This window comes from Hyperolius riggenbachi, chromosome 11, assembly GCF_040937935.1.
Source record: "Hyperolius riggenbachi isolate aHypRig1 chromosome 11, aHypRig1.pri, whole genome shotgun sequence".
In the NCBI taxonomy this organism is placed as follows: Eukaryota; Metazoa; Chordata; class Amphibia; order Anura; family Hyperoliidae; genus Hyperolius; species Hyperolius riggenbachi.
The window spans coordinates 218313974-218335114 of NC_090656.1; the positions used below are offsets into that span (position 1 = coordinate 218313974).

General features: G+C 44.7%; 1 protein-coding gene and 1 long non-coding RNA gene across 14 annotated transcripts in view; one reads left to right on the forward strand and one right to left on the reverse strand.

Moving 5' to 3' along the window:
- The window catches only part of ANO5 (anoctamin 5), a 182354-nt gene that overhangs the window by 74655 nt on the left and 86558 nt on the right, over positions 1 to 21141 (forward strand). For all 13 annotated transcript variants that reach the window (XR_011024731.1, XR_011024730.1, XM_068260357.1 and 10 more), the window contains 4 exons: positions 884 to 997; positions 10582 to 10650; positions 13461 to 13745; positions 19494 to 19607. Coding sequence is in view for 11 of the 13 variants with exons in the window: in XM_068260357.1 (XP_068116458.1) it covers positions 884 to 997; positions 10582 to 10650; positions 13461 to 13745; positions 19494 to 19607 (582 nt within the window). In the remaining 2 variants the exon portion in view is untranslated. The remainder of the gene's footprint in view (positions 1 to 883; positions 998 to 10581; positions 10651 to 13460; positions 13746 to 19493; positions 19608 to 21141) is intronic.
- On the reverse strand, positions 556 to 4919 carry LOC137538280 (uncharacterized). The gene is made up of 2 exons (XR_011024733.1): positions 4751 to 4919; positions 556 to 957 (listed from the first exon to the last, which is right to left on the reverse strand). It is a non-coding gene; the product is annotated as an uncharacterized lncRNA (long non-coding RNA).

The window sequence follows — 21141 nt, forward strand, 5'->3', positions numbered from 1 at the left end:
TAGATCGCAGCGCCGTCTAACAGTCTGCGAGCGGTGATCGCCGCTGGGAGACTGAAGGTGGAGCTCCGCAGCCTGCGCACGATCGCCTGCAAACTGAAGCCCCAGGACTTTACACCGATCAGCGTTAGGCGGTCCTGGGGTTGCCGCCATGCCCATCGGCTTGACGCGGTCGGCAACAGGTTAATATTTTTTATATTAATTTTAAGAAAAACTTTTCAGTACCATTGCAATTATATCGCAGTTCTCATCACCTTTAAAGTAAACCTGTGACTTTTGAAAAGAGAAAAAAACACATACTGTAGGAGGAAGCCTCTGCACCCTCCAGAGGCTCTCCAAGTCCTCGTCGAAACCATTGATCCAGAGCTCTGGAAGCTCTGGCTGGCCATTTGCAGTTTGGCCCCAGTGTGGCCAGAGCAAAGCTTTTTTTGAATGGATTTGATATGAGATGCTTTGAAATGGCATTTCCCAGCCCTGTTGTCCTTTGAGCTGGAGGGCATTTTTCACAGATGACATTACTTTGGGACAATAACAAGTAAAACAACTGTATGAGCAATAAAGAGTAGGAAAACGAGGCTTTATTGAATGTTATGGCAGACTGTAATTCCACTTTAACACATTACAGCAAATTAAAAATCTTGTTCCTGCTCTGAATTGAAACCAGGTGAGCTCTAGTTTCCCTGGGTTACAGCAGATCCACCAATCATCACTGCATTATGGAATAAGCATGTGAGTGGTTTCCGTATCGTTTGCACGTTGGATGACTTTTAATTGCTTTTTATAAACTTTTGTCTGCACCTTTCTGCTTACTAAAGCTCGAAGGTTGCTCCGTCTCCGGCTGTCGCTTTCCACGACCATATCACCGATTCCTGTTTTATTTCCACAGGTAAATGGACGCCACCAGAGCAAAGACTCCATCTTCTTCCGCGATGGCATACGCAGGATCGACTTCATCCTATCCTACATGGACGATCACAGTAAAGATGCGGAGAAAAAAATCGTAAGTAAAATAAAGTTAAAAAGAATGTATAAAATGCATAAGAAAAGAGATGTGTAATCTTGTGCTACTACGGGATGGCGGCGGCCGGTAAGGACCAGGCCTCGATCGCACTCTAGCAGCTCCTTAGGCACTCGGCTGTGAGCGAACTACTGGGAGAAAAGACAAGACGGGAGGAGCGCTCCGTAGTGTGATACCTTTTAATTAGTTAAAAAAATGTGCAATAAAAATGCACTTACTAGATACATGTGGTAAGCAGGCATTCGGTTTGGCTTATAGCCCAGAAGAAAAACAACGTCCCCTCCTGGAAACAACCTGAGGCTGCAGTGGTTGACAGGTTGACTGACGAAGGCGTGGATACCCCGAAACGCGTCTTGATGTTACCTTCACACAGTCACCCCATAGGAGACACCTGGTGTTCACCTTCCATCTGGACCCCCGCTGCCGCTGGCCACTGCAGCCTTGTTTCCAGGAGGGGACGTTGTTTTTCTTCTGGGCTATAAGCCAAACCAAATGCCTGCTTACCACATGTATCTAGTAAGTGCATTTCTATTGCGCATTTTTTTGAACATTAAAAGGTATCGCACTACGGAGCGCTCCTCCCGTCTTGTATAAAATGCATACATAATTTACAGGCGGGTGTGTGATGTTTCTTGTACGCCGCGCACACAGCCCAGAAAGTATGTTCTCCTGACGTGAAAGTGCTAGTCCTGTGGCCCGTGTGCCTGTTTCCAGAGCTCCTTTGGAACAAAGTAGGATGCAACCTTGCCCCTCCCTTCTGTTCCCATGCAGCTTTTGCAGGATGTGCAAATGAACGCCTCGGTGTGATACTACCGTATGAGAATTTAAGCTTACCTCTGGCACTGAAGCCAAGAGACGGAGGTCCAGAAAGTTGGCTTCTCTCTGCCGTATTTTTTTTCCTTTTAAATAATATCCATTGCCTGACAGTCCTACTGATCTTTCTGCCATACAAAATGTCTGAATCACACACCTAAAACAAGCATGTGGCTTATCCAGTCAGACTTAAAGCAAACCTGAACTGAAAATTAAGTTAATAAGCATGCGCTCCTCATACTTACCTCCTGTGTAGTCTACTCATCAATCTCTTTCTCCTCTCCTGCATCCTGTTTGTCCACTGTGATCGATGGAATTCTCTGTCCTCCATTTTAAAAATGGCCATTATCCATAACAGCTTCCAAGTCCGCAAACTGTTAAACTGTAACATCTCCCACTTGACCCATAGGGAAACATGGACAGTATTACCTTGCTCATTAGTTGTCCTTTCAGCGATAACTGACAGCAACTCATGTATAACTGACAGCAACTGCTATATTTCAGTTCTGACAAAATCTTGTCAGAACTGGAAAGGATCATTGTCAGAAGAAAATGGTGAGCTTCTGAGAGGAATGGACAGTGAGGTAAGTATGTAACATTCATTTGCAGGTACATCACGTGTTTATTTTAAATAATTTTACTCGGTTCAGGTTCCCCTTTGTGGAGAAACCATGACCAAGAATTGAACTTCATCCCAGTCAGTAGCTGATACCCCCTTTCCCATGAGAAATATTTTCCTTTTCTCAAACGGATCATCGGGGGCTCTGTATGGCTGATTTTGTGGTGAAACTACTCCCACAGTGTGATGTCAGCACCTCACAGCACTGAGGTCCTGACATCACACTGTGGGAGCCTTGTTGCATTGTGGGAAATAACAGCTGTTTCCAACTGCCAACAAAGCAAGCAGCATCTCCTTCCAGTGACATCACCTGTCAGCAGTAAAAATGTCACCATGTGTTAAATGTCAGAATGTGAATCAGGGAGAGGAAAGATTTAACAATGGGCAAACACTGACTAAATCATTTTATACATAATTATTGGCAAAATTAAAGAGAACCCGAGGTGTGTTTAAAGAATATTATCTGCATACAGAGGATGGATCTGCCTATACAGCCCAGCCTCTGTTGCTATCCCAAACCCCCCTAAGGTCCCCTGCACTCTGCAATCCCTCATAAATCACAGCCATGTTGTGAGGCTGTGTTTACATCTGTAGTGTCAGTCTCAGCTGCTCCCCCGCCTCCTGCATAGCTCCGGTCCCTGCCCCCATCCCTTCCCTCCAATCAGCAGGGAGGGAAGGGAAGCAGGCGGGGACTGAAGTTCTGCAGGAGGCGGGGAGAGCAGCAGACTGACACTATAGAGATAAACACAGCCAGCTCTGACAAGCTGTTTGTCAGCAGCGTGGCTGTGATTTATGAGGGATTGCAGAGTGCAGGGGGACCTTAGGGGGGTTTGGCATAGCAACAGAGGCTGGGCTGTATAGGCAGATCCAGCCTCTGTATGCAGATCACATTCTTCAAACCCACCTCGGGTTCTCTTTAAGCACTTTTTATATTACATTATTTTCACTGGAGTTCCTCTTTAAGTCAGAAACATCAGGCAGAGGATCCGCGGGACAGCCGGGCAATCTGCCTTGTTTAAAAGGACATTAATATGTCAGCCTTCAAATCCCTCTCACCTCGCTTGCAGTAAATCTACACACTGACAGACTTGCAGTCCCAGGGATGTAGATCTTCGTCTTCCACCGCGATCGCACGCCGTGATCCTCCAAAATACAGGCATATAACACAGCCATTTCGCAGGTCTCTGACAAAGCGGATGAGACCTGCGAAACGGCTGTCAGGCGGTCCACACCATTCCTTTGTAATCGAGATTTCTGAATGGCGAGCATTGTTGAGTTGAAATAGCAACTCTGGTACCAGTGTGGTTGAGGTGTGTGTTGGGTGCTGGGTTATGTGAGTGGAGCGCTCCGCAGGTTAATTTTAATTGTTGTTAAGGGGAGCATGCCTAGTTGTGCACATATACTGTATATTTGTTACAATAAAGGTTTGATACATTGGTATCCCCGGGCTGTCGCACTTTGCCTTTGATAATTGGTACTTATGTGTGACTGCCCCTAATGCTTATTAGTGTGGGGCCCTGATGCAGAAGGTGAGATAGACAGTATTTTGAAAATGTGGAGGCTGTCCACACCATGTTGTATGTCTGTATCAATGAGGATGAAGTAAAGAGGGGATTTACTGCTGGAAGCGATCTGGTGCCTGGATCTTTCAAGTCTAAGGATTGGGTTCAGACTGAGGATTGTCTGCCGTAACTTAGATCTGTCCGTGCGCCAAAAAGTCACTTCCGTTGCATCGTGCCGTACTGCGGCAGTACTAAACACCCTATAGACCAGTGATGGCTAAACTTGGCACTCCAGCTGCGGTGGAACTACAAGTCCCATGAGGCATTGCAATACACTGACAGCTCTAAGCATAACTCGGGGAGGCAGAGGCATGATGGGATTTGAAGTTTTGTCACAGCTGGAGTGCCAAGGTTAGCCATCACTGCGCTAGACTTTCATTGCCCTGTGGTGCAGTGCGGTAAAATAACCGCATAGCACCGCCCCAGTGTGAAACTGCCCTAAACCTTGTATCCATTGCCTGATTTAGCGGAGGCACAGCTGTTTACCGGATGACCTCAATTTCTGACCAATGGCACATTTAGTGCCGACCTCGCTGTTCCTTTACCTTAGTAGACCTTGTTCACTAATATTTTGCAAATCACCGGAACAAGAATGTCACTCATGAATCGGCAATTATAGCAGCAGCTGTTTTTGTACAGTTGAACTTTGTACTTTTCTTTTGTTTTGAGTTTGGCCTCCCCTGTGGTCTGGAGTGAGGTCTCTCTATAGCTTACATAAACCATAGCTGTGAATAAATAAACCTTTGGCTGCTGCAGACATGTGATCTCTCCTTTCCCTTCCTGAGCGGCGGGCTCTGTGACTCGGGCGGCTGCCAGACTGCGTAACGGTATCGCAGGGCGTTGTCCCTGAGTGGCTGCAGCGCTGCTCCCTGCCAGGCAATCCCTGATAGGTGTGTGTTCGCTGCTGCCGTGTCCGCTGCAGGTTTGTTTTAAGTAACGCGACAAAGATGCAAAGTCCAGTTCAACAAAAAGCTAGAAAACAGCCCAGGGCTTTCCATGTTTACCCCTGCAGATTCCAGTGGTTGTTTTCAGCAGCGCTCGTCTGCAGTGGTGAGCGGAAAATTTGACCACAATGCAAATACTTGTTAAAAAAGGAAAGGGGCTCATCAGATCGGGTTGCTGACGATCAAGTCAAACGAAGACTAAAGGCATCCTAAAAGGACCGCTATATGGAGGCTGCCATATGTATTTCCTTTTAAACCAAAGCTGTAAGGTTTTAAGGAAGCCTTGAATCCTCTCTAGAGGCCCCCTCAGCTGCACTTAAAGCGGAATATAACCCTGCATTTCAACTTTGCTCTAAAATATTATTTACAGCATATTATATGCAAAAAGCATTTTTTTTACTAGACCAGCATTGGAAGGGTTAAACACAGAGGTTTAAAGTTCCATGGAGAGATATGCAGAAGTTCAGATAGATACATTCTATTTAGTTACATGTATCTATTGATAAATGTTACACACTCTTTGGCTGTCCTCCAAACTCCTTCTCAGTCAGGGAGATGAGTCACATTCAACACTTAGATACATTTATGTAAACAAAATGTATCTATTTCAGCTTCGGATGTCTGCAGAAATCTCCAGGAACTTTAAAGCCCTGTGTAACCCTTCCAATGCTGGTCTAGTAAAAAAAAAATGCTGGTTGCATATAATATACTGTAAATAATGTTTTAGAGCAAAGTTGAAATGCAGGGTTATATTCCGCTTTAAGTACGAGAACAGGCGTAGTGGCCACGCGCTACACCTGTGCACGGACCCACTCAGACTTTGGCAGAAAAAAACTAGCCCAATTGGGTCCGGGCTACTGTGCATGTGCAAGCCAGGAACAAGCAAATTGGATCATTTTGATGCTTGGAGGCGGCCACATGGTGTCTGATATCCACGATGCTATAGTTCGCGCCTGCGTGTCTGTAATTCTGGTTCTGGCGATCAACGGAGCCCGAATTGCTGCGACTCGGAGGGGGAATAGTATTTTACGTCACTAGGCTGACTGGCGGCGTACTCATAAATATGCTCAACCAGGGCTTGTCAACCGTTTAAGTTGTTATCTATGCAAAAGAGCTATTGAGCTCCACGACTTTCAAAGTCGCAGAGAGCTCTGTCTTCTGAAGCTTATTATCTCAAGTGTCAGTCACTGTAATTTCCTTTTCTCTCCAGAGGACAGGTCAATAGTTCACCAGCCTGCTCTGTAAAATCATTAAGAATGCAAATGATTAGTGTGATAAACTGCAAATATTAGAGAATGATGCAATGTTATAAAAAACACTTTATAACTGAAAATAAAAATATGAGAATATTTTCTTTGCTACTAATGTTCTAGTAATTATTTGTACCACACAACCAATTCATTATATCATTTTTTTTTTTAAAATTTTTTCCCCACTTCAGTGTCTCTTTAAGGTGCGTACACCTGTCCAATCTTGATTGGCCAAGTTTACCACCTCCATTGAGGGCTCGTTTCCACTATCGTGAATCCGCATGCGTCCAGCGCATGCGGATTCGCACATGGTATGCAAGTGGATGGGCCTGTTTCCACTGTTGCGTTGGTGATGTGCGTTTTTTTTGAGCGGTGAAAAAACGCACAAAAGAGCCAACGAATTCGCCTGAGAGTGGAATGCATGCGAATCGCATGCAATGTATTTAGTAGGGAAATCGCATGCGTTTTCCCCATGCGTTTTTTACCGCGAATTCGCATAGGTACCGATGTAAATTCACACAGGCAGTGACATGGTTAAAATCGCATATACCCTCACCTATGCAAATTCGCATGCGAATTCGCGGCAAAAAACGCATGGGGAATCGCATCCGCATGCGATTTCATCAGCCGTGGAATCCAGGCGATTCCGCACCGCAACAGTGGAAACGAGCCCTTAGTATGAGGCCCAACAGAGTTTGAATAATACAGTATAAACAGATTGTGTAGGGTAAGCTCACATACTACATAGAAGTGGAGAAATTGGCCAATTAAAATTGGATGTGTGTATACACCCTTACCCCTGCCCTGGTGTAATTTTTGTGCATCACCTGCTGTCACATGACATGAACACGAGACGTCACATGGAAATCCTATAAATTAAGCGTGTCTGGTGGCTTATATACTTTTAAATAGGAGAAAAACAATGTAGAGAATTGCATGTATGTATTCCTGGCAAATGATTCAGGGTGTAATGAGGTGGAATCTGCCAACTCCAAACATAAATGTCACTACTGCCACCTGGTGGTCAAAAGCAAGGCTTAACGCTTTCATAGAAAACTCCCAAACAATAAAAACGTGTGCACTCTTTAAAGTGGACCGGAACTCAGAACTTCCTCTCTGCTGTAAAAGATAAGCAACAGCATAATAACCTTTAAAGAATAAAAACATTTCTTTGTTGCAGCTGATATAAATGCTGCAATAAAGCTGCATAGTCTACCTCCTAATATAATGGAAGCAGATAAAGAGTTAACATCCTGTGTTTACAAATAAGCTGCTCTGCCGGGGCAGCCAGCTGACACAGTTGAGAGATCAAATTACAAGTGTGATGAGTCACAAATGAGGGGGAATTAGACAGGCTAAACTCTCTAAATAAATGCAGGGTGGATTTCTCTGTTTTCCTTCTGTCCTGTGCAAGAGTTTAGGTCCACTCTTAACTTTTTTCATATATATTTTTGCTCTAAATAATCTTTAGAGATTGTTTTGGGCAACAATTTCAAAAAGGATCTTTGTAAAGACACACAGGCCTTTATTCAATGTAACCTTTTCTCCTAGGAGATCATTTTTCATCATATTTATTTTATTTCTTCAAGTATTTATATAGCGCCGACATATTACGCAGCGCTGTACAAAGTATATTGTCTTGTCACTAACTGTCCCTCAGAGGGGCTTACAATCTAGTCCCTACCATTGTCACATGTCTATGTATGTATTGTGTTGTGCATGTATCATAGTCTAGGGCCAATTTAGGAGGAAGCCAATTAACTTATCTGTATGTTTTTGGGATGTGGGAGGAAACTGGAGTGCCCGGGGGAAACCCGCATAGACACCGGGAGAACTTGCAAACTGCTTGCAGATGTTGGTCTTGCTGGGATAAGAACCGGGGGCCCAGCGCCACAAGGCGAGAGTGCTAACCACTATGCCACCGTGCTGCCCGCCATACATTGTACTAGGGGTATAATTTAAATGTTGCAATAACCGGGACAAATGGGCAAATGTTTTGTTTTTATCCACAGTAGAACGTTTAATTTTAAAGCTATAATGGCTGAAAACTGAGAAATAGAATTTCTTGCTTAAAAAGCATTTTATTGGCAAAATGTAAAAATATCACCTAAGGGAAAGCTCAGGAGTAAAAGCTAATTGCATAAGGGCCCACAGTTCAGTTCCTGACTGATCAGTGTGTTCTGCTCTGTGGAGGGGTTAGTGTGGTGCATTGACAGTGCAACCTACGCAGGTGCCCAGGGCCTGGTGGGAGCTCAGCTGCCTGGCTTACACCTCCTCTGATCATTTTTCCTCTGCCTCACCTTACTAAAACAGACAGGCGACCAGCAGGGGGAGCCAAACCATTTTGCCTCGAGCCCGTTCCACTTGAATCCACCCCTGGTTAGTGGCTTCACTTTGCAGGTTCTTCCTTTTGAAGTTTCTGCAATTAAACCGTTCACCACAAGGGAGGCCAACAATGTTGGGGACACCTGCGCAAACTATAGATTTCCAACCAGAGTCTTCTTCAGGTCTAGTGAGTTGTGAATTATATATGTACATATACAGACGGCTCGCGCCTGGGCTCAGCTATTGCCGCCGGAGCCCGAGGGAAAGCTTATACTGCTTATAGGATGTCTTGAGGCGACGGATTAAATCTAGTATTACTTACCTGGGGCTTCTTCCAGGCCCTAGAAGGCATTTGTGTCCTTCGTCGCAGCTCCAGACTTCTCTGGAGTCCAGCTGGGGGCCGATGTCTTCTGCACTTACTCAAGAGCATGAATATTCACCCTTGTCATCTGGAGCGTACTGAGGCTGTGCAGTGTGCCCCCGGTGACGTGGAGGGTGGGCGGGCCTTCAAGAAGCGTACTGAGGCTGTGCAGTATGGCCCCCGGTGACGTGGGGGGTGGGCGGGCCTGCAAGAAGCGTACTGAGGCTGTGCAGTGTGCTCCCGGGGACGTGGAGGGTGGGCGGGCCTGCAAGAAGATGCTGACTTCTCGGGTGTCGGCAATCCTTAAAGGCAGCCCGTGGAACCCCAGAGAAGACCGGTGCTGTGGTGAGAGACACAAATAACTACCAGGGGCTGGAAGAAGCCCCAGGTAAGTAAAGCTAGATTTAGTTTGCTGCCTCGGAAGTCCTTTTTGGATCCAGAGGCTTCCCCCTACTGAGGTAAGTAACCCCCAGGACTGGGCAAACTATGGCCCTTGGGCCGCATCCAGCCATCACGCGCTGTGAATCCAGCCCACCGCTGGGTGGCCGTTTTCTTCTCTTCCCTCCCTCCCTCCCCTCCCTGCATAGTTGGGAGCGGGTGATAACTCGCCTAATCCCGTGTTGGGTGTCCATGGCCACAGCGGCATTTCGTGACACGCCGATGTGGCCATGCTGGCACTTCCTGTCAGTGCGTCACGTGACGCCACTTAAAAAGGAACTCCAGTGAAAACAATGTAATAAAAAAAGTGCTTAATTTTTACAATCATTATGTATAAATGATTTAGTCAGTGTTTGCCTATTGTAAAATCTTTCCTCTCCCTGACTTACATTCTAACATTAATCACATGGTGACATTTTTACTGCTGGTAGGTAATGTCACTGGAAGGAGATGCTGCTTGCTTTTTTGTCAGTTGGAAACAGCTGTTATTTCCCAAAATGCAACAAGGCTCCCACAGTGTGATGTCAGTACCATGATCTTGACATCACACTGTGGGAGGGGTTTCACCACAATATCAGCCATACAGAGCCCCCTGATGATCCGTTTGAGAAAAGGAAAAGATGTCTCATGTAAAAGGGGGTATCAGCTACTGATTGGGATAAAGTTCAATTCTTGGTTACGGTTTCTTTTTAAACATTTGGCCTAGCTTGCCCTAGGGGCCCTTTTTTCCCTTCGGATACCTGAAGCCCAAGCATGACCGACCGCAGTGTTATTTCTGCTTCCCCTTTCCACCCGCAGGAGTCCGCTCTGTGGTGTCTGCAAAGGTTTGGTTTTCTGATCCCCGATAGATGATCAGTGTTTTTAGATGAAATATACAGAGGCTTAGGGTGGAAAAAGAAACAGAAGGAAGAAGATTGTTGCCTATTGCAGGGGATAGAGCTGTAGGGATGCTGGAATGAACAGCTGCGTTACAGGGAGAGGGTTATCTCTGCCTCAGGAATTGTCTTCTTATGATGTTATGATCTTTGACGTGTGAGTTAGAGAGGGAGTTATGGTTTATGAAAGTGCTGTGGAGCGATACGACTATAAACCGTACGACTATATACATGAATATAAATCATTATGCCATTAGATGCATCCTTGCTGTGGTTGTGGTCCTCTGCTACTCGTTCCCTTCCCTATAACAACATGAACATTTAATGGAATAGTGAGCCTTCCCCATGATCTATAATTCTCTGCGTTTTTATTCTGCAGGAGAGGCGGAAGGAGTTTGAGCAGAAAATGCAGGAGGCCGGTCTGGAGCTGGAGGTGGAGGACAAGAAAGTAAGTTCTCTCTAACAATATAAATCCCTTAACTCTTTGCTGACCGCGCCATACCAATTGGCGTGAATGAGGCTTCAGTCCCAGGACTGCTCAACGCCAATTGGTTTTGCAGATCACCGCTAGGAGACTGTTAAGGTGGCCACTAACGGTTTTTGCGAAAAATCGTTCGAGCGATCAGATAAATAATTCTGATCGGAAGAAAAATCGTTCACTACACCATCAACTAACCAATCTTTGCTTCCTATCTATCACAACCAACAAGCAAATCCAAATTTTGGTTTGATGAAAGTCCAATTGGATGATTATAGTTTAATAATCGTTCATAATCGATTTTGCCCATCAACAGAGATTATTTACAACCAATCCGATCAGAATTTCTGATTGCTCAAATGATTTTTCGCTAGAAATTGGACCGTTAGTGGCCACCTTTAGGCAGCAAAACATGTATTTCCTCCTATGTTGCAGTAGGTAGTAGAAATCTGGTGAAATGGATAGGTTTTGGACTAGCCCATCTCCTCAGTATCTCATTAATTCTTTACAAAACACTCCCTGGAAAGGATCTATACAAAGATGCAGCCCCCACCCTGCGCACCTGTTTGCATACTATTCTGGCAGTTGGTCTGAGCAACTGCCATTCCCTAAGTGCTTTTGAAAATAAAGAAAATCCTGAGAATCCCCCATGAGGAGGTAAACTAGTCCAAAACCTGTCACTTCTGTCAGTTCTACTACCTGCTGTAAGTGACAGCAACATAGGAGAAAAGTAACTTATAGCACATTTTTAAAATGTGCTATACGTTTTAAAAATGTGCTATAAAGAAATGTACTTTTTTATTTGTGTTTTCATGTATTTTACATTTTATAATTTTTGGCCATAATGGTCCTTTAAAGGAAAGCCATGTCAGGACCTTCATCAGTGCGATAAGGCAAAGCAGGTACTCCCTGCAGCAGATTGTCAGTTTTTTGTTTGTTTTTGTTTTGTTTCTTCCCCTTGAACCAATAAAGAGCAGTGAATGGAACTATATCCAAGAGCGACGTCGGTGATCAGTGTAAAATGTAGAAAAGGTTTGATGCTAGACAAGACACAGAACATTTTATATCATGCTTTCTCTTGGCGGGCTCAGAGCGCAGCCACTAGGGGCGCGCTCTATAGGCATTACCAGTATTAGGGAGTCTTGCCCAAAATCTCCTTACTGAATAGGTGATGGCTTACTGAACAGGAAGAGCTGAGATTTGAACCCTGGTTTCCTGTGTCAGAGCCCTTATGCCTGGTACACATTATGCAATTTTCTGACAGACGGGTCTAATCGATAATTTGGCAGGCCAGATCTGATTTGCAATCGTTTTTTTCTGATTGATTTTGCTTGGAAGTGATCAGAAAATCATTTAAAAAAAGAACCGAAATCAGATCGGTCCTGTTGGAAACTATCAATTCGACCTGTCTATCTATCTGATGGGAAATTACATGGTGTGTCCCAGGCATTAGTCAGTACACTATCCAGCCAATGTGAACGCTGGGAACACACCATGCAATTTCCTGTCCGATCGACGGGTGATCACACAGGAAGTTGTACCGTGTGTACATGTCCAAACTGCTCCCGATAACGGATTAATTTTCCAATGAAAAGTTTGCAAAATCGATCCCTTTCTTGATTGGAAACAGATCGGACATGTCGGAAATAATCGATCTTTTCCCGCGGATCCGGCGGGAAATTTGCATTGTGTGTTCCCAGCATAAAACAATGAAAATGACTAGAATAAAAGAACCATGAGTACTCATCATGGGTCCTGTGCAACATCGCACATATAAGAGCACATAAAGTACAAAAGCAAAGGTCTCTGTAAAGGGCAATAGTCACTCTTCAAATCCCAAACTGGTTTTGGCGCGACGCATCCTCAATACTCTTAAAGGGAACCTGACGCGAGTAACATTATTTAAAATAAATGCACGACGTAGCTGCAAATGAATATTACATGCTTGCCTCACTGTCCGTTCCTCTCAGAAGCTCACCATTTTCTTCTTATAGTGATTCCTTCCAGTTCTGACAATATTTTGTCAGAACTGAAATATATCAGTTGCTGTTATATATCAGCAGCTGTCAGTTACAACTGAATGTGCAAGGTTATGTACATGGTTCCTTATGGCCCAAGTGGGCCAGGAAGCTGTTATGGGGTAACGGCCATTTTTAAAATGTAGGACGGAGAATTCCATTGATCACAGTGGACAAACAGGATGCTGGAGAGGAGACATAGATTGATGAGTAGACTACACAGGAGGGAAGTATGACCTGTGTATGGTTATTTTGACTTATATTTTCAGTTCAGGTTCTCTTAAAGTCCTCTCTTATAATTTACATCTTTAAAAAAAAAAGTATATTTATATATAAAGTATGAACTACGCAAGTCTAAAGCGGACCTGAACTCAGAACTTCAGCTCTACTCTAAAATATTACAGCTCATACAAATCTTGCAATAAATCTGCAGTGAGTCTACTTCCTGCTTTCATGGCAGCAGACAAAGGGGTTAACATCCTGTGTTTGCTAATTAGCTGCTCTGCCAAGACAACTGAGAGATCAAATGACAAGTTGTGATTAGTCACAGATGAGGGGGGATCAGACAGGCTAAACTCTCTAAATACATACAGGGTGCAATTATCTGTGCTTATGTCCTGTGCAAGAGTACAGGTCCACTTTAACACTTTTTCCTCTAGCCGGCCAGCGAGCTTGTGTGTCATGTGACAAACTGAGATGCGCAGGATATCTATCAAAGACAAAAAGCTGTACCTGGCACCAATTTCTCTGTTCTCTCTGCAGGAATCTGAAAGCGGCAAAGTCTACTTTGTGAAGATCCACGCCCCCTGGGAGGTCCTCACCACCTATGCGGAAGTTCTGAATATTAAAATGCCCATTAAGACGAACGACATAGATGACTCCGTGCACAACCCCCTGAAGCGCATGCTGAAGATATTCAGACTGCCGGACGAAATAAAGAACCCAGAAGCTGATAATTTCACAGCGCCGTTCAGCAAACACCGGCAGGAGCTGTTCCTGATCAACAACCAGGACACCTTCTTCTCACCGGCCACTCGCAACAGAATAGTGAGTAGGAGGGGTTTGGAGGATGTCGGGGAGGGTTCTGGCATCAAGTGAGCATTTGCTTGCAGAAGGATTGGCCAAATTGTAGATCACCATAGGCTGATTGACAATACCTGATAGAGTATGCTGGAACCTGATTCACCTATAGCTGGAGGTCCACAGGTTGTTTATGGCTTGTAAGCTCCCTCTAGGAGTCCGTTTATGGAAGAAAAGGAGGGACTGTATTTATGTACCATATTATTATGTATGTATGTATATAGCGCCAACATCTTCTGCAGAACTTCCGAGTACATAGTCATGTCACTGTCCTCAGAGGATCTCACAATCTAATCCCTACCACAGTCATAATTATTATTATTACATGTTATTATACATGTTGTTATTCTACATGTATATAGCACTGAAATCTTCTGCAGCACTTTACAGACTACATAGTCATGTCTCGAACTGTCCCTTAGAGGGAACCAGAGATGAACGATTCACACAAAATAAACATATCAGTTGATAGCTTGTAAAGAATAAATGCTCTACCTGATAATTTTGCCACTCTGGTGTGCCTTTTTGAGTGTTTTTTGATCCATTATTGCGCCGGGAAAAGTCCAATATGGCCGCCGGCTCATACCCTTTCTGCTTCCGGGTTATGAGTTGTTCTGGATGTGCTGTCTAGCTTCTATAAGACTATAGTCAAGCAGGGCTGCTGCAGCCTTTCATCTGTGTGCTTTCATCTTTATTATTCTGGCATGCTGTGTGGCTGCCTGTAGGAAGCGTCTCTCATAGAAATTAAACTGCATACAGTAAGTAGATAATGACTGGCTGCGCAGTGCACACAGATACAATTGTCTGTTTCAGAGCTTCTTTCTCGGCAGCAGTAGCCCCTCCTATGTCATCAGCTCTGAGTATGCAAAGCAGGAAAGCTGAGCCAGGAGGGGGCAGGCTTGGTCTTGAGAAGACTCCACAGAAGACGTAATGATTCCAGGTCAAACCTAGACTGAAGGCTCAGTCGGGGATTCTTATCACCGCTGATAACAGACAGATTAGGCAGACAAGAATAAAACTAAAAGCAGGGTAGGTGTTTACTGTCATGTTACCACTGATAAATGTAATAAAATACATGAGAATGCTTCATCTATGGTTCTCTTTAGAGGAGCTCACAATGCAATAGTACCATTGTCATAGTCTAAAGCTGGGTCTACACGTGCCGATGTATCTTATCAATCGAGCCGCTGATATGGCTCAATTGATAAGATCCGACAGGTCCGATCTCGCCGCGGCCGATTCCCTGCGAGAGAACATTAGCGGGGAATCGAGCGGAAGATAAGAGGCGCCGGCGGGGACGAGCAGGTTTCGAATCCGACGGATCTCGCCGTGTAGATGAAGCATAACGTCCCACCATATTATTAGTATATATATATATATATATATATATATATGTGCAGTGTTCTCCCCAGAAATCTTTGCCAGCCGGGTGGCATGAAAAAGTAGCCGGGTGGGGAAGTAAGGGCTCATTGAGTGGAGGAGAGGGTCACGCGGGGTGGGTGGGTGATTGGTTTGCTGGGGAGTTGGGACAAGTGTGTGTTTGTAGAGCAGGGGTCTCAAACTCAATTTACCTGGGGGGCCGCAGGAGGCAAAGTCAGGATGAGGCTGGGCCGCATAAGGAATTTCACAATCGCGGCGCATCGCCGCCTCTGCCCGCCCCTCTCACTCTTCCTTCACAGAGAGGGGCGGGGAGAGGCGGCGATCCGTGTGGCGATTGACGTCAGGAGAGGCAGAGCTAAAAGCTCTGCCCCTTCCAGGAAATGCCGGCGGATTGCCCCCCGGGCGATTTGGGGGCTCTGCAGCCCTCGTTTAGCGGCGGGGATGCGGCGGATTACTTGGGAGCACTGAAGCGAACTATAAGGAAGCTTTTGCCGGCGAGGGCCACAAAATATTGTATCAAGGGACGCAAATGGAGTTTGAGACCCCTGTTGTAGAGAATCACAAAAAGTGTCAGGTGGGGTATTTTGATCACCCTGGGTAATACTAGGTGAGGGAGAAGGTTGCGCCGAGTGCTACTGGATGTGGGTGGAGATAATACCACTGACAGCTATCAGGTGGGGAGGGAGATCTCACCCTTGGTGCAGGTGTTGTGGGTGAGGGGTTCATACTAGATGCCTCACACTGTGTTGCTAGTGGATTGAGTGTACATGACTGGCTGCTGCAAATGGACAGGGAACCATCTTTCTTTGGGTTGTATGGAGGAGGGGTCTCGCACTGTGTGATATATATCAGCTCCTCCCTGGCTTGCATAGGCAGAACAGACCCACAGGAGTCCAGGAAAGATTTATTTATGATTATGAAGGATTGCAGTCAGGACACAGGACTTTCACGACACAAGCACACATATATAACAAGAGAGCTATGTGCTCCCACAGCCACTGGCTCTCACACAGTTAAGTCTGCAGTTTACATTGTGGCTGACTCCACACAGCATTCCATCTCTCACCATGACCTGCCCGGGATCCTCCTGCTATAAATCACAGCCCACCACACTTCTCCATCCTGTTGTCAGCTCCCCTATGACTCCAGCACGTGTTTCTCCCCTGTGCTATAAATCACAGACCACCGCACTGCTCCGTCCCGCTTTATACGCTGAACTTCGTGCACATAAATTAACACGTTCAGCCGGTCAATGATTGCGCTCTGCCTGCCTCTAGTCTCTGCCCAGCACATCCCCACACAGCTTATACACACTACACAGTCACGAGCCTAGTCTGGACTCTGCAGTGACAGTCGGCAGCTAGCGCTATGGTCACACCTCTTACCATGAGCTGAGCCAATCAGTGCAGGAGCTCGCCCGGGAAGCACGAGATCTCGTGTGCAGAGGGGAAGAAGCATATCCTGACAGCCAGGCACTTGTCAGTGAAGAGTGCGGCTCGCAGTGACAGAGATTTCATCAGCCGGGCGGTAACTTATCTTACCTGGGCGCTCCGCCCAGCTGATTGATCCTGGGGAGAACACTGATGTGTGTGTGTGTGTGTGTGTGTGTGTGTGTGTACAGTGTATGTATGTATGTATGTATGTATGTATGTATATACACACACACACACACACACACACACACACACACACACACACAGACAGAGAGACACACACACACACACACACACACACACAGAGAGACACACACACACATACGCACACGCACACGCGCACACACACATAGACAGACACACACGCACACATACACGCACACATACACGCACACATACACGCACACATACATACACACATACATACACATATATATATATATATATATATATATATATATATATATATATATATATATATATATATACACATATACATATATATATACACATATACATATACATATACATATACTGGTGTGAAAAACTATTTGCCCCCTTCCTGATTTCTTATTCATTTGCATGTCTGTCACACTTAAATGTTTCTGCTCATCAAAAACCGTTAACTATTAGTCAAAGATAACATAATTGAACACAAAATGCAGTTTTAAATGATAGTTTTTATTATTTAGTGAGAAAAAAAACTCCAAATCTACATGGCCCTGTGTGAAAAAGTGATTGCCCCCCCTTGTCAAAAAATAACTTAACTGTGGTTTATCACACCTGAGTTCAATTTCTGTAGTCACCCTCAGGCCTGATTACTGCCACACCTGTTTCAATCAAGAAATCACTTAAATAGGAGCTATCTGACACAGAGAAGTAGACCAAAAGCACCTCAAAAGCTAGACATCATGCCAAGATCCAAAGAAATTCAGGAACAAATGAGAACAAAAGTACTGTAATTGAGATCTATCAGTCTGGTAAAGGTTACAAAGCAATTTCTAAAGCTTTGGGACTCCAGCGAACCACAGTGAGAGCCATTATCCACAAATAGCAAAAACATGGAACAGTGAAAAACCTTTCCAGGAGTGGCCGGCCGACCAATATTACCCCAAGAGCGCAGAGAAAACTCATCCGAGAGGCCACAAAAGACCCTAGGACAACATCTAAAGAACTGCAGGCCTCACTTGCCTCAATTAAGGTCAGTATTCACGACTCCACCACAAGAAAGAGACTGGGCAAAAACGGTCTGCATGGCAGATATCCAAGGCGCAAACCACTTTTAAGCAAAAAGAGCATTAAGGCTTGTCTCAATTTTGCTAAAAAACATCTCAATGATTGCCAAGGCTTTTGGGAAAATACCTTGTGGACCGACGAGACAAAAGTTGAACTTTTTGGAAGGTGCGTGTCCCGTTACATCTGGCGTAGAAGTAACACAGCATTTCAGCAAAAGAACATCATACCAACAGTAACATATGGTGGTGGTAGTGTGATGGTCTGGGGTTGTTTTGCTGCTTCAGGACCTGGAAGGCTTGCTGTGATAGATGGAACCATGAATTCTACTGTCTACCAAAAAATCCTGAAGGAGAATGTCCAGCCATCTGTTCGTCAACTCAAGCTGAAGCGATCTTGGGTGCTGCAGCAGGACAATGACCGAAAACACACCAGCAAATCCACCTCTGAATGGCTGAAGAAAAACAAAATGAAGACTTTGGAGTGGCCTAGTCAAAGTCCTGACCTGAATCCTATTGAGATGTTGTGGCATGACCTTAAAAAGGCGGTTCCTGCTAGAAAACCCTCAAATAAAGCTGAATTACAACAATTCTGCAAAGACGAGTGGGCCAAAATTCCTCCAAAGCGCTCTAAGACTTGTTGCAAGTTATCGCAAACGCTTGATTGCAGTTATTGCTGCTAAGGGTGGCCCAACCAGTTATTAGGTTCAGGGGGCAATTTCTTTTTCACACAGGGCCATGTAGGTTTTGGTTTTTTTTTTCTCACTAAGAAATAAAAACCATCATTTAAAACTGCCTTTTGTGTTCAATTATGTTATCTTTGACTAATAGTTAACGGTTTTAGATGAGCAGAAACATTTAAGTGTGACAAACATGCAAAAGAATAAGAAATCAGTATATATTAGCAATGACCTCTTCTGCAGCACTTTACCATATAGTCATGTCACTGACTGTCCTTGGAGGAGCTCTACCGTAAGACTTAGGCCTGGAACCCACTAGCAGTGCTTTTCTGAACGCTTTGAGATTTGAAAACTCTTGCTAATGTAGTGCTATGGGTGTGATCCCACTTGAGTGGTATGATTTTATGAAAAATCCCCCATAGCATTGCATTAGCAAGAGCCTTTTCCAAATCACTAGCGCTTAGAAAAGGCTGCTAGTGGGTTTGAGCCCTTTCAGAGAGAGCTGTTAGGACTTTTTTCATGTACTTCTCTTTTTCCTGTATCAGTGTAACCGCATCAGGACCAGTCTGGGGCTAGAGAGATTGCTTTATCAGTTGCCTGTTCTCATTGATATCAATACATACTGTAATCACAAGGCCGATTCACATATAGGGGTGATCAATGAGCTGCAAATATTTACTAGTTTATGCTGGATTATGTAAATTTTTATGCAAATATATGCAGCTTGCAGATGTACTAATCAAGTCCCACCCAGGTTCCAATTGATTGGTCTGTTTTCAAGCTGCATATATTGGTATACAAATTGACATAACCCTGCATGAACCCAGAACTAATTTGCATCTCACTGATCATACCTATTTTACATCCAGTATATGCATTATGTGCCTATGGCAATCAGAAATGCAGTGGGCCTATGGGAAAGGGCCTATAGGAAAGCATGGGCATCACAAAAGTTTAGACCGGATAACTGAAGTTGTCCTCCCTTTCCAGGTGTATTATATCCTCTCCCGCTGCCCTTATGGAATTTCAGAGGACAAGAGGAGGTTTGGAATCAAGAAGCTGTTGACAAACGGCACGTACAACACGGCGTTCCCGCTGCATGACGTAAGTACCGGCCTAGCCACACCCTGTATGTTTCTGAGGCCGGGCCTATGTTCCTGAGTGCCAGTGACAGGACTAGATTGTCTTTACATATCACAAAATGTGACAACACCTGTGGTATCCTCTGACGTGGTAAGGTCAATGTTAAGCCTTGTAAAAACAAAAGTTTGCTTTCTTAAAACAGAAAGAATTTGCGATAATTCAGGTTGGAGTGAGCCTGAGATGTCTCCCATGGCACCACTGCTGAATATATGCAAATTAACCATTGTTACCTTTAGAAGCTAAACACACCTCCAGAACCGCTGGAATGCAATGATGTGTCAGCTTGTTAATTTGTACAGAGCCATAATATTCCAACATGCATACAGACTGTTTCAGATTGTTTGATCCTCATCGGTGCATGGCATGGATTAATTTGGCTCTATGGAGTAAAGGCCCATAAACACGTCGGACTTTTGCGAACCACGGGTCGTTTGAACGTCCCCTCGTTCAGTCGCCGGCACGCCAAATCGGGCGTGTTTACAGACTGTCATTCGGGTGATGAGACTGGTATTGAGCGATCCGCCGGGTGGATCGCTCAAAATCACTCTTATCACCCGAACGACAGTCTGTACACACGCCCGACTTGGCGTGCCGGCGACTGAACGAGGGGACGTTCAAACGACCCGTCGTTCGCAAAAGTCCGACGTGTGTATGGGCCTTAAGGCTTGTAACACCGAGAGGTACGGACTAACCAGCAAGCTCATGGTGAACCAGAACTTATTGGAGTGTGTAAGGGACTACAATGATCCTGAAAGCCTTGTACACACCTTCAACTTTGGTTGGACAATCAATGACCAATTTTACCCCCTTCATGTAGTATGAGGGTTTATCTACACAATTTGTTCATAGTATTCAAAATCTGTAGGACCTCATACTACATGGAGCTGATAAAATTGGGCAGTGATTGGTGAACCAAAGTTGAAGGTGTATTCCAGGCTTAAGGGAACATACACACATCCAATTTTGATTGACCAATTTTACCATTTAGTGTTTACCTATAAAAAACTGCTTATACTATTCAAAATCTGTTGACCCTCATTTATTAGAGGTAGTGAAATTGGCCAATCAGAACTGAAGGTGTATACCAGGATTAAGAGCGTATACGCACATCCAATTTTGATTGGCCAATTGTAACTCTTCCATGTAGTATGAGGCCCAACAGATTTTGAATACTATGAACAGATTGTGTAGGTACTGTAAGCTCTCCTACTACAAGGAGGTCGTTAAGTTGGTCACTGATTGGCCAATCAAAATTGAAGGTGCGTACCAGACTTAAAGGACAACTGAAGAGTTGGCTATTGAGGCTGCCATATTTATTTCCTTTTAAACAATGCACATTACCTGGCTGTCCTGCTAATCCTCTGCCTCTAATACTTTTAGCCATAGACCCTGAACAAGCATGCAGCAGATCAGGTGTAGTGATGAGCTCACAAGTAGTGAGCTATTCGAATCCGTGATTAAAATGAGGCTTAACCTCCTTAAGCCGCCGGAGGGT